We start from the raw sequence: 16,168 nt of genomic DNA, 5'->3' as shown, positions 1-16,168 counted from the left end.
TTATGGATACTAGATCTATAGGGACAGAACCTTGATCCAGGGATTTATTCTGGATTTATTTGGAGTCAGGAAATACTTTTTTTCCCTTGGTATGAGGCAATTGGCATCAGCCTCATAAGGTTTTTTTTTTTGTTGCCTTTTTCTGGATCAATAAAGTAGGGATAAAATAGGATTATAGGTTGAACTTGATGGACTCTGGTCTTTTTTTTAACCTTAAAACCTATGTAACTATGTAACTTGTTATTTAGTCACATAAATACTGGCTCATTTTAAGCTTAGTAGTCAAGTGGGTGATCCTGTGAATGACAGCTATCTCTGAATTCACATTCATAGGGAAAACTGTCAATCACTGAGTAGGACAATAGGACCACCCACTAGACCCCTAAGCCTAGAATGAGCAGAGCTTAAAGGGGTACTCCGCCCCTAGACATCTTATCCCCTATCCAAAGGATAGGGGATAAGATGTCAGATCGCTGCGGTGCCCCTGCTGGGGAGCCCCGGGATCCCAGCTGCGGCACTGCGCTATCATTACAGCACAGAGCGAGTTCGCTCTGTGCGTAATGACGGCAGATACAGGGGGCAGAGCCGTGTGACGGCATGGCTCCGCCCCTCGTGACATCACGGCCCGTCCCCTTAATGCAAGTCTATGGCAGGGGGCATGACTTGTATTAAAAGGGGTGGACCATGACGTCACGAGGGGCGGAGCCGTGACGTAACGATGCTCCGGCCCCTGTATTGCGCGTCATTACGTGCAGAGCTAACTCGCTCTGTGCTGTAATGATAGCGCAGTGCCGCAGCGGGGATCCCAGGGCTCCCCAGCAGTGGCACCGCGGCGATCTGACATCTTATCCCCTATCCTTTGGATAGGGGATAAGATATCTAGGGGCGGAGTACCCCTTTAAGACAAATAAACTGAAAATGTATAACAAAACTATAAAATTGGTGGACACCTGCCCTAATCCCCAAGTGGGGGAGGAAGGGGTTGGCCCAGCTGCTCTGTGCAGGAAAGGACATTCCTACCATCTGAATAGTGTGTGTGTGTGTGTGTGTGGAGGGGGGGGGGTATGAGGACACTTCCTAAGAACACTCTTGCCTACTGGGTGGAGTAAATGAGGACATACATGCTTACTGTGGGGAGGTGGGGGGGGGGGGGGTACCTACCTAAGGACATATCTATATAAGGTAGTAAGGGATCTACCTGCCGATTGTAGGGGACCTACATACCTCCTGGGGGACATACCTATCTAATGTGGAAATTACCTAACTACATTGGGGGTCATAACTCTTAAGAGGGGAACTCTGGCCAACTGAGGGAATGACCTACCTAATGGGTAACCTACCTTATAACTTTGGGGAATATACATATCTATTGGGGGAATACCTGACTACTGTGGGGGTGGGGATATAACTACTTAGTGGGAACCTACTAATTAGAGAATAATTGATAGTAAAAAGAAGTCTTATTAAAGTCTCTCCCTCCTAGTAATAAAATGTGCACTGAGGCTCTGTGACATGCCCCTGGCTTATACAGCAGGATGATTGACAAGCCAGGAGCCTGCACAGAGTCCTGCTTGTCCTCCCCTCACTTCCTGTATTTGGTCTCCTCAGAGACACACGCAAGGACAGCATTTTTTCACCCAAAAATATACATATTTTGTAACCAATGTATATTACAAATATACATATAATGGTATTATCTGAATTATATAAAACATTTTTGTTAACGAAAGGTACACTTTAAGCATTGGCTAGTCCAGCATGACTTCTACAACTAAGAATTTATCACAATTTGTAAATGTAACCTAGACTTGTGCATCCCAAAGCATTTATACAGCAGCATTTGCATACTGAAGAGCTGAATTATTCTTCTGTGTGTCACTGCCATGTGTCTGGGGGAGTACCTGCTTATAAATGTGGGGCATTTTTAATGAGTGCAAAGACGTTGACCTTTTTTGCTTCAGGACAGTAATACACTGTCCCTGACAAAGAAAGATTTGAATCTATCTGCATTAGTGCTATGCTAAAGACAATACTTATCAGAAATTTCTGGTGAGAAATATTGAGGTGTAAGATGATTCAGATAAATGGCTCAATTAATTGAATTGAAGCAGACTCCATAGCACTGAACCAGAGCTATGAGCTCTTTATTAAAAGCACTGTTCTGTAGCCCATAACCTTGTTCCCTGACTCCTCTCTAGTTTCCAATTTAAACAAGTCCCCACACGGCCTGCTCTAAAGGCCTTTGTCTCCCTGTCATTGTTAAAAGAGCCGAGGCATCCTGGAAGTGTGAAATCAGAACTCATGAGTTGAACGGTTCCCCCGGGAACGCTGTTCTGCTCCGAAGGTCAAAGTCATGGGCTGGACCATCTAAAAGTGTCTGATCGCCAGTCTGTGACACAGCGGGTGGAGGGCAAAGGAGCTAGAACTGAACACATCTTAATTAAAGCCCCAGAAAGCAAAACAGACTGTTTTTAAGTGGGCTGTCAAGAAGGACTTGGATGTAACCCTGTTAATGAATGTGAGTCTGCTAAATGTTAAACCATAAGCTAATAGGGATGTTCATATGATAATTGTAAAAACAGCATTAGAACTTCTGCAGCTATGTCTTTATTTCATATAACATTTCCATTTCATGGTCTATTTGTTTTTAGGCTTTTGTGCTTTGCTTAGGTTTAGGAAAATCTATTGTAGTAAATTTCATGTACAGTACCATGAGGCTGTAGAAATTACTTGTTACAGTATCTTTTGGGAATCTTGAAAAATTCACCAGTCTTTGGCCATACACTTAAAGGGGTACTCCGCCCCTAGACATCTTACCCCCTATCTAAAGGATAGGGGATAAGATGTCGGATCATGGAGGTCCCGCCACTGGGGACCCCCACGTTCTCCCTGCGGCACCTGGAGTTTGTGTAGAATGTTGCTTGCAGCGCCGGAAGCTCATGACATCACAGCCGTGCCCCCTCAATGCAAGTCTATAGGAGGGGGCGTGACAGTCGTCACGTCCCCACCCATAGACTTGCATTGAGGGGGCGTGGCTGTGACATCACGAACAGGGTGTGGCCGTGACACCACGAGCATCTGTCCCGCATCGCCAGTCATCCGGCATGAAGAGATGGTCGCTCTGTGCACGGATGTCTGGGGTGCGGCAGCCGAGATCACAGGGGTCCCCAGCAGCTGGACCCCCAGCGATCAGACATCTTATCCCCTATCCTTTCTCAAGAGAAAAGCTGTTCAAATAGTAGCAGGACTGGCCAATGATCTCATGTGTATGGGGGCCTGCCGACTGTCACTTGAAAGCAGATGTTGGGGAAACAAGGAACCCACATTTTTTTAGTGTTTAAAATCATTGTCAAACAGAAGCTTAGTAGAAGTGGAGCAGTTGCCCACAGCAACCAATAAGGTAGCTTATTTCAGTTTTAAAAAGCCTCTGAAAAATGAAAGAATCAATCTGATTGGTTGCTATGGGCAACTGTTCCGCTTTTCCTTTGCACAGGTTTTGATAAAACCCCCCCTAAAAAATTTTGGAAATCTGTTTCTTGCTTAGTCTGTGTGGAACCAAGCTATAGTTGGCCATAGGCACAATGCAATATTTAGCAGATTTAGCCAACTGTGGTGGAATATATGACCAATATCATGTCTTTCTAGATATTCAGTGGCATTCAAATACCGCTATAAATGGTGGAATCTGCCAGAAAATATGAATAGCCTAACCTGTGTACTGTAGATAAATGTCAACTTATTTCCTCTTTAAAAATTAGCTCACATTATTATTAAACACCTAAGGGTGCCCTGGTCACACACCTTTTTTACAGTTTCTTGGTACACTCTTCTGTTTCTGAGATAAGAGGGTCCATAGTATGACAACTCAGGGAATCAGTCAGATAGGCGTGAACTTAATTTTAATAATAGGTGAAGTACAGTCAAGAAACTAAACAGTTGTGTGATCAGTGCACCGTAAGCTATTTAATGACAAAAATCAAATTTTTGGGTGTTGACCACAGGTTCTCAAACTTTTTCACTTGATAAAGCGTTATACTTCACATAGATTATTGTGATCAGAATCCAAACATTAATATTAGGAGACCTACAGTGCCTTGCAAAAGTATTCACCCCTTCTTGATTTTTTTTCGTATTTTGGTGCCTCACAACTTGGAATTAACATGGATTGTTTGAGGATTTAGAACATTTAATTTACACACCATACCCACAACTTTGAAGATATTTTTTATTTATTTATTGTGAAGCAAACAACAAAGAGGACAAAATAACAGAAAAAGTTAATGTGCATAACAATTCACCCCCTAAAGTCAATACTTTGTAGAGCCACCTTTTGCGGCAATAAAAGCTCCAAGTCGCTTTGGATAAGTCTCTATGAGCATGCCACATCTTACCATTGAGATTTTGTCCAGTCCTCCTTGCAAAACTGCTCCAGCTCCTTCAAGTTGGATGGTTTGCGCTTGTGAACACAATCTTTAAGTCTGACCACAGATTTTCGATTGGATTGAGATCTGGGCTTTGGCTAGGCCATTCAAACACATTTACATGTTTCCCCTTAAACCACTCAAGTGTTGCTTTAGCAGTGTGTTTGGGGTCATTGTCCTGCTGGAAGGAGAACCTCCATCCTAGCCTCAAATCATGCACATGTACAGGTTTTGCTCAAGAATATCCCTGTATTTGGAACCATTCATTTTTCCTTCAACTCTGACCAGTTGCCCAGTCCTGAAAAACATGGTGTTTTTTGAGTGATGTGATGTGTTTGGTTTGCGCCAGACATAGTGTTACCAGAGCACCTTCCTCCGTACATTTTGGGAGTGTCTTACATGCCTTTTTGCAAACTCAAAACGTGCCTTTTTGTTTTTAGCTGAAGGTAATGGCTTTCTTCTGGCCCCTCTGCCATAAAGCCCAACTCTGTGCAGCGTACGGCTTATTGTCATACTATGTACAGATACTCCAGTCTCTGGTGTGGAACTCTGCAGCTCCTCAAGGGTTACCTTAGGTCTCTGTGCTGCCTCTCTGATTAATGCCCTCCTTGCCCAGTCCGTGAATTTTGGTGGGTGGTCGTTTTTTGGCAGGTTTGCTGTTGTGCCATGTTCTTTCCATTTGGTTATGATAGATTTGATGGTGCTCCTGGGGATTATCCCTTACTTGTTTGGAGAGTTCCTTGGTCTTCATGGCAGTGTTTGGTTACTGATGCCTCTTGCTTAGGTATTGCAGCCTCTGGGGCCTTTCAAAAAAGGTGTTTATATGTAATGACAGATCATGTGACACTTAGATTGCACACAGGTGGACATCATTTCAATAATTTTGTGAATTCTGAAGGTAATTGGTTGCACCAGAGCTTGTTATGGGCTTCCTAACAAAGGGAGTGAATACATACACACATACCAATTTTTTGTTTTCTATATGTAAACAATAGTTTTATTTATATATTTTTCTCAATTCACTTCACCAACTTAGACTATTCTGTTCTGATCCATCACATAAAATTCAGATTAACAAAATATTGAACTTGGCTTTAATGTACCAAAATACGAAAAAAGTCAAGAGGGGGTGAATACTTTTCAAAGCACTGTAAGTGTTCTGCTCTGTTTTCCTGGCAACCGTTACCAGTGTTAGACCCAGCACCATGGAATCCCATTGCATTCTATGGTCCTGGGTCTCACACAGGCTATGTGTGCCAAGGAGACAGAGCACAAAGCTCAATGTCCTAATGCACAGTTAAGTGCAGCCAGGAGCGCAGACAGCAGACAGTCTGTACACCCATTTGGAAGCCAAATTGAAAATAAAAGTAATTTGTTAAAATATTGTTGTGGACAGTGCGGCACTACAATAATTTTTTACTACTAACAAGTCCTCCTCTAGCTCATGACCCTATTTTACAGGGCTTAAAGGGGTTATCCACCATAAGGTAATTTTAATACCTGCCTGCCAGACAGTAATGGACATGCTTAGAAAGGATCCATGCTTTTCTTGGAACTAAACGACTATGTTCTGAGTCAACCATAACGCTGTGGCTATCTTTTTGTGAAATGGCTATTCGCAATGAGACTCTGCTGCTCTGTGCACACTGCAGAATCTCCACAGCGGCATTCCACTGACAGGATTGACGTCTAACCAAAGAATAAACATGTTCATTCTTTGGCTAGAACTTTGCCAGACTATAGCGATGGTACACATCCACGTGGTCCTGCTGCTGATGATGGACGAGGCATAAGAGTGAGCCAAGGGTCACAGTATTAGAATATGCATAAACTGGGCAGGCCAGGTGGGCATTGAAAACATGGCAGGATAAGATCCAAGAGACACAAATTTCCACCAAAAAGACTTATTTATTTATTTTGTTGCATAAAACAGGCAGTGTTACAGTACAGTCATATTCCCAGTCAACATGCTTCAGATGCATTATAATTGGTGTATATTGATGAAGGCTGAGAAACTGATTTGCTGGATCAAATACAAGGACCAGGGTCAGTGTACTCAACCGTGTCAAGACTGACATGGTGGTTAACTGAACTACCTTGTTAATTACAAGGTAAGTCAGGAGCATTGAGTAAATACAGTCAAGTAGAAGGTACTTGTCACACTTCGTGCTCTGGCCGCGGGCGCATTGTCCCTGTGTCCCCGGCTGCCAGCGGGGCTGGGATCCGCATCACAGGACGCACCCGTACGCGAATCCCAGCCCGTCACTCACCACGCTCTGCTGCCGCCTCCTCCACTATGTCTCAGCTCCGGCGCGCGTGTCCCCGTCTCCTAGGGCGCACGCGCCGGAGCTCTTAAATTTAAAGGGCCTCATTTGCATGTGTGCCAAGCACGTGAGGTAATAAAAGTAGTCCAACACTGTCACCTGAATGCAGACAATGCCAGCCCCACAATGCAGTGATTGTGAAATGAACACGTGGGTCATTTGGTTATCTCTGATATTATGACTAATGTATCAGGATAGGGATTAACAAATATTAGGCCTAGAGAGGCCAATGTTATATATGTAGAAACCTGCCATAGTTATTCTGCACAATCCATGAAGACAATAATTTAATTAAACTCTTTCCTAACTCCACATCTAACAAACCTTCAAAAACAGCAGTGGAAACCTGTCACCTTTCCTCCTGTCATGGAGGTATTGTATGTGCCCCAGAAGTAAAATCTAACAAATATATGTCATCAGATCACATCATTTCACTCACATATGGGCCTTATTTTAATTAAAAGCTGCTTGGAGACTATAGATTAATCTTGAGGAAGTCTCAATGCTTCTTACCTGTGACATCAGCTGCCATCAATCCCTCTGCTCTTATGACTTTCACTTGAAGAAAACCCACATCATTAAAATTGCTGAAGGACCTCATAAGACTCTGTAATAAACAAAGCACATGCACGTAGGTAATTACACAATATCACTTTTGTATACAAACTAAAAATCTTGTCATTATTACATGATATTTCATCTAAGGCCCCTTTCACACGATAAAATTCATCCGTTTAAAGAGCGATTCTATAATCAAATGCCTTTGCAGCGTTATGAATGACAAGTATTCTACAGCAGCGCATCTGCTGCTGTAGAATACTTTTCATTCATAGCACAGCAAAGGCATTTGATATATAAATGCGCTGCCGGTGGCAAGATATATAGAAGTACTGAGGGGGCCAGATATATACAACCAACTCCCCAGTGATTCTATATCTATTTCCACACCACAGCTCTTCTATTTGAAAACCCCACCGGGAGCCCTGAATGGCTCCTCAGTACCGGCCATTCAGGGCTCCCGGCGGGGAATTTAAAAATGAAAGTAAATACATCGTACATCGCAGTGGAGCGGAGCATGCCGCCCGCTCCCCTGTTTAATAACTTCTAATCGCATCGGGTGAGACCCGATGCAATCAATCCCTCAGCCCCTGTACTACTACAACAGAGTCTGTTCCATGATGGGGGTAGTAGTACAAACATTAAATGTAGCCTCCGCAGCCACCGGCAGACTCCCGCAGCCGGGGAATTACTATTCCCATCATGGAAATAAGTCTGTTCCATGATGGGAGTAGTAGTTCCGGCTGTGGGAGTCTGTAGGCAGAGGTGTTACGGCCATACATGAGGGATGTTATAACGGGTCTTAACGGATGAATATTTATTCAGCTGTTAGCACCCATTATTTCATCCGTTAATATACGTCCGTTTTTACACACATAGTGTGAAAGGAGCCTAAAACATTATGTCTAAAAGATTTCTTAATCTTCAAGGAAATGTGCACTTTAACAACCAGTTTAATATTTTTACAATACAACTCAAATACAAAAAAAACTGATTTAATTAATTCTACTGTTCACCGTACACTGCTCCTATACAGAACTACTGTAAGTGTCCTCAAGACTTACAGACTACAAACACACTCTGGGACAGATTGACTATTGCAATTGAGCCACATTTATCTGAATTTTATACACTTTTCCATCAAATACATTAAAGGGGAGCTATCTCTGCAAAAGGGGTGTGGCTTAGTTAAAAATGATGTGATTTAAAGCAGCAAAACAGGGGTGTAAATAAGCCCATGGCTAGGGATCACAATTCGAGGCATACCTTTTGTATTTCCCCAGCATTACAAAATGACAAAATGTCTATGGACTTTTTTTTTTTTTTTATGACAGTCAAACAGGTTAGGCGGATGCAAGCGGGCTGGTGGACCAAGATAAGAGCACATGGTCTGGGCTTCACTACACACTTTCTGTGCTGGGGAACGTCTCCTTGGCACTTAAGCCTAAACAAAAGAGTTTGTATCTCGGCAATGGAGAGGACTATTGAAATTAAAAAAAGTTATGCCTGAGATCATGATGATTAGCCTTATTAAAGTTAATTTACGCTCCTGTTTTTCTGCTGAGAGGTCTACTTAAAGGGGTACTCCGCTGCTCAGCATTTGGAACAAATGGTTGTCACGCCCCCTCCCATAGACTTGCATTTAGGGGGCAGGACATGACATCATGAGGGGCAGGGCTATGACATCACGAGCTCCGGCTGCCGTTTCCAGCGTTCTGAACAGTTTGTTCCAAATGCTGAGCAATGAAGTACCCCTTTAAATATGGAATGCAATGTGCCAGAAATACACCAAAATTCTGGCACCGGTTAAGCCAGCTAACAGTTGGACTAAATATAGATTAGGCAGCCTAAGAATGCAATAGATTTATCAAACAGTATTATAAAATAGTTTACTATTGACCACGTTCAGTCCATTCAGATTTTAGAGATTCAAAAGGGCAGGTGGTGTCCCGCAAAAAACAAAAATCAAAAATCAATCTGAATACCCTTAGAAATGGTCATATTTTCTGGAGGTGTCTGGTTATTGGGAAGTTTTGAAACGCTGTATTTCATAAGATAAATTAGATTTTTGTACAAAATTTTGGTCCACACTGGGTCCTTATGTTAAAGATACTTTTTTTTGTGCAAAGTTATTAGTTTTGAGATAATGGCTTTCAGATAGAACTCCTTCAGTTGTGGCATGGCTGGATTTGGTGGTTAAAATTGAAAAATATCAATATCCCCTGGCAAAAGGAAACCTAATGTTGGAGAAATGTTATGCAAAGATTAAGTTTAGTTGGTCAGCTAAGTGATAAAATATTTTTCTAATTTTTATTTTTTTGTGTGTGCTTTGGCACTCCCTCCAAAGCACATTTATTTTATTTGTGGGGCGGGGGGGGGGGGGGGGGGGGCGGGCAAAACTGACTATTATAGCTGTTGAAATGTAAATGTATTATATTTTCTTGTTTGGTATTGAGCAAATGAATAGAAAAAAAAATAGATAAGTGGTCAGATTGTAGTCCCCATTAGACTATGCTTGGTCCACTGAAATCATTGGCCTGGCACAAAGTTTATGTAGGCATGCCATTCTGCTAAAGTATCAACGTATCCACTGAATATAGTCTGCTTACATGTGAATGTTCTAATATTTTCAGGTTAGCTATAAGAAGGGAGAAGTAACACATGACTGCAGAGTCAGACTACACACTGAGTTTGCTTGTAGTCTATAACCATGAAGACAAGGTCTGTGTAGGAGCTGTAGACCTAATGTTTCATCCGTTATTTTAGAACAAAAAAAATAAAATTGTTCCAAAAGTTTACATACCATTTAACAAGGAAAATAAAATTTTTTGGGTTTTTGAATAAAGCCAAAAAGAGCAAATAAAATAAATATCTCAAAAACTTCAAACATTTTTAGTAGTTGTTATAAAAAGAAGATAGTGAATGACATATTCTTTAGTGTTACTCTTGTATTCATTTGAAAATTTATGAATATGCAACACATCCTTCAAGGTCAGCCAAGCCGAGAAAAATTACCAGGATAAAGAACCGGCAGGTTCCTGGCTTAAACATTTGCTCTCGTAAATGTCACATACAAAAGATACTAACACAATTTTTTTTAACTTAAAGCATAAGCTCCAAACATAAAATGATTTCATATATTATAATGTTTGAGATACAGGTAAAGAAGAACCACTTGTGTCCATGGTTAATGCTCTATGTGCACAATGATCTCCACCGATTCAAGTCTATGAAAAACTATTTATCGCAATCATATTGGAACAAATTATGATATGTGACAAACTGAGCTCTGCTACCTCTGTATCAAAAACTGTTGTTTATAGGCTGTCATACATCTCCTGCACTACATGCCCCAAACTTGCTGAGAAAGACACTAAATTAAAGTTAATCAGAAAAACTCCCACACCACTTAAAAATATTACAATTTCTTTTATAAAATACAAAGTACTTTTTGTGCGTCATAATTTTCTGCTATTATATTACAAATGCATCATTTTTTGTTAAGCTTTTTAAAATCTTATTTTGTGTTTTGGAGCTCCACCATTCACATATAAAATATTCCTTTTCCATTTATGGCATATAAATCCCCTAAATGGTATTCCTAATGGGTATAGAGATTAAGGCATCCAAAGCGCAATTCCTGTATAGCCAGAGGTGCATTTCCTGTATAGCCAGAGGTGCATTTTCTGTATAGCCAGAGGTGCATTTTCTGTATAGCCAGAGGTGCATTTCCTGTATAGCCAGAGGTGCATTTCCTGTATAGCCAGAGGTGCATTTCCTGTATAGCCAGAGGTGCATTTCCTGTATAGCCAGAGGTGCATTTCCTGTATAGCCATATAGAATATAGTATAGAATACTTCACACACCCCTTATATATGTAATGAAAAGTATATCCAGTGGGGAGAGTAGAAAGCAAGAAGAATGCCTACAGTGGTATAACAGGGAATAGGTAGTGCTAGATTCACACAGATGTTCTATATTTAGGGACTATCTGGGTAAGTTTTTCGCCATTGAACAGAATCTGCAGTGGATTCTGCCCCAAATACAGACTCTAATGCAGAGGTTCTTAACCTTGTTAGAGGTACTGAACCCCACCACTTTCATATGCGCATTCACCGAACCCCTCTTAATTGGAAAAATAAAATATGATTTTTTCAAATTCAAAATATAGGTATGTATTTAAGTATATATTTATACATAGGTGCACAAAATGAACAACACCATTAAGAACAAAGAACAAAACCATGAAAACATGATTTTCTCACAAAAAAATATTGAATATTTACTGCAAATCAGTGTGACTTCTGCTGTTGTCTTTCAGAGACCAGTTCAGAAATGCGCGGCTTTACCTTGGCAAGTGCCACTCTCATGTCATTTTCGCAACAATGGCAGTGTTCCCCCACATTAGGCAGGCAGTGTTCTCCCACATTAGGCAGACAGTGTTCCCCCACATTAGGCAGGCAGTGTTCCCCCCACATTAGGCAGGCAGTGTTCCCCCCACATTAGGCAGGCAGTGTTCCCCCCACATTAGGCAGGCAGTGTTCCCCCCACATTAGGCAGGCAGTGTTCCCCCCACGTTAGGCAGGCAGAGTTCCCCCACATTAGGCAGGCAGTGTTCCCCCACATTAGGCAGGCAGTGTTCCCCACATTAGGCAGGCAGTGTTCCCCCACATTAGGCAAGCAGTGTTCCCCCACATTAGGCTGGCAGTGTTCCCCCACATTAGGCAGGCAGTGTTCCCCCACATTAGGCAGGCAGTGTTGTCCCACATTAGGCAGGCAGTGTACCCCCACATTAGGCAGGCAGTGTTCCCCCACATTAGGCCGTGTTCCCCCACATTATGTAGGCCACTGGTCTTCAACCTGCGGACCTCCAGATGTTGCAAAACTACAATTCCTAGCATGCCCGGACAGCCAATAGCTGTTCGGGCATGCTGGGAGTTGTAGTTTTGCAACATCTGGAGGTCCACAGGTTGAAGACCACTGATGTAGGTAGTGTTCCCCCACAGACATACAGCCTCCAGCCATATACAGTGTATGGCTGGAGGCTGTATGCCTGTGTACTGCCCACTTCAGTGCTCCGACCACCGCTCCGGCTATAGCAGCAGGTCTCGGGAGAGGTGGTCGGAGCACCGAAGATGAAGTGCCGCTGGTCACTTACCAAGCTGGCCAGCGCGCGTCTTCCTCTTTCTCTATCCTCTGGTCCTCGGAGCCTTTGTTTCCATGGGCGCACCCACAGGACGTCCGTGACGTCCCGGTGTGGGCTATGTCCCAGTGGCCCTGCGTTTTTAAACTTAATGCGGGGCCGCAGGGAGTTAATAGTGATGGGGGGGAATTGCCCCGTCGCTACAGGACGGGCAAACACTGGCTCTGCTCGGGGCCCCAAGCAATTGCTTGGTTTGCCTGTCCTGTTGCGACCTACCTGCCGAACCCCCAGGACTGACTCACCGAACCCCTAGGGATCGAACCCAGGTTAAGATCCACTGCTCTAATGTAACTGAACAGCTACAGGGCTGGAAAAGTCAGCAGAAGCAGATGCCTAGGCTTCAAAGAACCAAAGTATGCTTATGTGTGTCTGTATAATCGTATATCCACATGTATAGGAATGTATTGTATTTATACATGCATATTAACATTGTTAACATGACTTTTATGGGGCTTTTTCCATGAGTTGTTTTTCGATGATGGATGCTCATCGTGTATTCTAAGGCAATGGGTGTCCATCAGACACTGTGGATAGGTGATGAGTGTCCATTGTGGGAAAATCCCTTTAAAGGGGTACTCCACTGGAAAACATTTTTTTTTTTTAAATCAACTGGTGCCAGAAAGTTAAACAGATTTGTAAATTGCTTCTATTTAAAAATCTTAATCCTTCCAGTACTTATCAGCTTCTATTTGTTCCACAGGAAGTTATTTTCTTTTTGAATTTTCTTTCTGTCTGACCACAGTGCTCTCTGCTGACACCCCTGTCCATTTTAGGAACTGTCCAGAGCAGGAGCAAATCCCCATAGCAAAACCATCCTGCTCTGGACAGTTCCTGACATGGAAAGAGGTGTCAGCAGAGAGCACTGTGGTCAGACATAAAATAAATTCAAAAAGAAAAGAACTTCATCTGTAGCATAAAGCAGCTGCTTTTTAACTAGATTTTTTTTATGCAGGCAGAGGTCTCCTTACCTGTCTCCGCGGCGTCCGATCGTCGATTGATTGCTCCAAGCCTGAGCTACAGGCTTGAGCAATCGAGACCCTATCTCACTGATCCGTGCAAAGCTATGGCTTTGCAGGGATCAGCATAGAAGATCAGTGTGTGCAGTGTTATAGGTCCCTATGGGACCTATAACACTGCAAAAAAAAAAGTGGAAAAAAAAGTTAACAAAGGTCATTTAACCCCTTCCCTAAAAATAAAAGTTTGAATCACCCACCTTTTCCCATAAAAAAAAACTGTAAATAAAAATAAATATAAACATATGTGGTATCACCGCGTGCGAAAATGCCCGAACTATAAAAATATAACATTAATTAAATCGCACAGTCAATGACGCAAAAAAATTCCAAATTCCAAAATAGTGTATTTTTGGTCACTTTTTATATCATGAAAAAATGAATAAAAAGCGATCAAAAAGTCCGACCAATACAAAAATAGTACCAATAAAAACTTCAGAACTCGGCGCAAAAAATGAGTCCTCATATCGGCCCATACGCGGAAAAATAAAAAAGTAATAGGGGTTAGAAGATGAGAATTTTTAACATATAAATTTTCCTGCATTTAGTTTTGATTTTTTTTCCGAAGAACGACAATATCCAACCTATATAAGTAGGGTATCATTTTAACAATATGGACCTACAGAATAAAGATAAGGTGTTATTTTTACCGAAAAATACACTACGTATTTACGGAAGCCCCCAAAAGTTACAAAATGACATTTTTTCTTCAATTTTGTCGCACAATGAATTTTTTTTCCGTTTCGCCGTGAATTTTGGGGTAAAATTACTAATGTCACTGCAAAGTAGAATTGGTGGTGCAAAAAATAAGCCATCAGATGGAATTTTATGTGCAAAATTGAAAGCATTAGAAGGTGATGAGGAAAAAATGTAAATACAAAAGCGGAAAAACCCTGCGTCCTTAAGAGGTTAAGGACTGGATAGTTGCACATCATGGTGGTATCATATTTGTACTTAATGGTTATATTAGTAGAGTCTACATTCTTTGGACAAATTTCTATGGTGTTGCTCTTTATCTTTTTTAGAACTTCTTGTTAGTGATTGATTTCTGTTGAAATGGTAGTAGTATAATTTGTATTCAGTAGGGTTGCTTTGCTCAAATCTCAGCTGGTCATAGAGTCATTAGTCCTTGCTCCTTGACTATATATGTGTATTTTTATACTATATATGGTTTTCTAGGATGGCTTCACACTCTACTTTTTTGCCTTTTTAGCATGAGTTTTCTGTTTTGGTAAAACCAGTCATAACAAAAAATGCATGTTAAAAATACAACAAAAACACAGTGTGAACACAACCTTATGTCTTTTACTTTTGAGCTAAGAACACCTGAATATGAGCAGAGGATGACATAATAATTAAAGAGAACCTGTCAGCTGTTTCATGCTTCCCAATTACAGGCATGAGTACCTTTACTACAATGTACTTCATACAATGGCCCTGATTTACCAGGAGTGGAGTTTCCTTTGTAGTTTTTTTTTTTCCTAACAGATATTTTTTCACAGTATTTACTAAGGTTTCCCTAAATTTTGCTCTTTTCCCTGTTTTTTTTTTTTACATATGCTGTGATCTGTCGGGTTTTCCAGAACTCAAATCCAACACATTTTCTGTGACATATAGTAAATATGTCAGGATTTTTCAAAAATGTTGGGGGCACGCCCCCCTTTTTGCAGTCACACCCTCCCCCCCCCCCAATGGCCCAAGAGATAGTCGGGTTTTTATTTTTTGGATCAAATTCTGGCACACATTCTGGCGCAGACATAATTTGTGGTGCAATACGCCAATTTCTGTCGCACAACCTGACAAAACAGGTTGGGTTTACAATAGTATGTGAGGACCATTAATTTACCCTAACATACCATAAAAAAATCATAGTTTTATACATGAATTATAGAAATGTGCTACTTTTATGATACATTTTAGTATCAGAAATGTAGATTTTTAAAATCTCATCTACACACCGAGGACATTATCCTGTATGAAAATGTCCTGTAATGCGGATTTTAAAACCTGCAGCATGTCCATTTATGTCAAGGCTTGTTATCGATTTCCTCTCAGAAAACAATGGGGAAGGTAAAATCTGCACCAAACCCACAGTAAATCTGCACCATTATGCATCATATTTTCATCAAAATCCGTATGAAAAACCGAAGCCAATTGTTGGGCCAATTTGATGAAGATTGTTTACGCAGGTAATCGGTCTAGTATTTAGCCCGTCTGCTCCACAGGAGGTTTCTGTCCTCCCTGAGCTCGCCATTAATCTTCTGGCCATTCTTCTATAAATGGCTCTCCATTACCTTCTAAAGATCTACACAAAAACCTTGGCCAGAGGAAGCTCGCCAGCTGAAACAGTATCTGTCACCTGTTTGTGCACCCCCCCCCCTTGTCGATCCCTCTCCCCTATTTACGTTTTTACCTGTGAGTATTTTGCAATAAAGAAAGAAAATTAAAGAGAAGAAGGGTGAGTGCCGGTTTTTCTTCATTATCCTTGGATCGAGAAGTTTGGATTATTTGCTGTATTCTTTAAACCAGAGCACAACCCTGCACCTCTATACAGTTCTTATACAAGTTGCCCATTACATCCTGCATCCGAATATATTGCCCTAGCAGTGCCGGACATTGGCGCCTCTCTATTGCATTCTAATTTACAAA

At 41.5% G+C, this 16,168-nt stretch overlaps 1 protein-coding gene across 8 annotated transcripts in view; it reads right to left on the bottom strand.

Moving 5' to 3' along the window:
• The window catches only part of MCTP1 (multiple C2 and transmembrane domain containing 1), an 822,947-nt gene that overhangs the window by 406,589 nt on the left and 400,190 nt on the right, over positions 1 to 16,168 (bottom strand). For all 8 annotated transcript variants that reach the window (XM_056537914.1, XM_056537903.1, XM_056537887.1 and 5 more), the window contains one exon: positions 7,259 to 7,352. In XM_056537914.1, coding sequence (XP_056393889.1) covers positions 7,259 to 7,352 — 94 coding nt within the window. The remainder of the gene's footprint in view (positions 1 to 7,258; positions 7,353 to 16,168) is intronic.

This window comes from Hyla sarda, chromosome 1 (genome assembly GCF_029499605.1).
Source record: "Hyla sarda isolate aHylSar1 chromosome 1, aHylSar1.hap1, whole genome shotgun sequence".
In the NCBI taxonomy this organism is placed as follows: domain Eukaryota; kingdom Metazoa; phylum Chordata; class Amphibia; order Anura; family Hylidae; genus Hyla; species Hyla sarda.
Note: the sequence above shows the minus strand (reverse complement) of the source record. Positions and strands in the feature narration are given on the sequence as shown.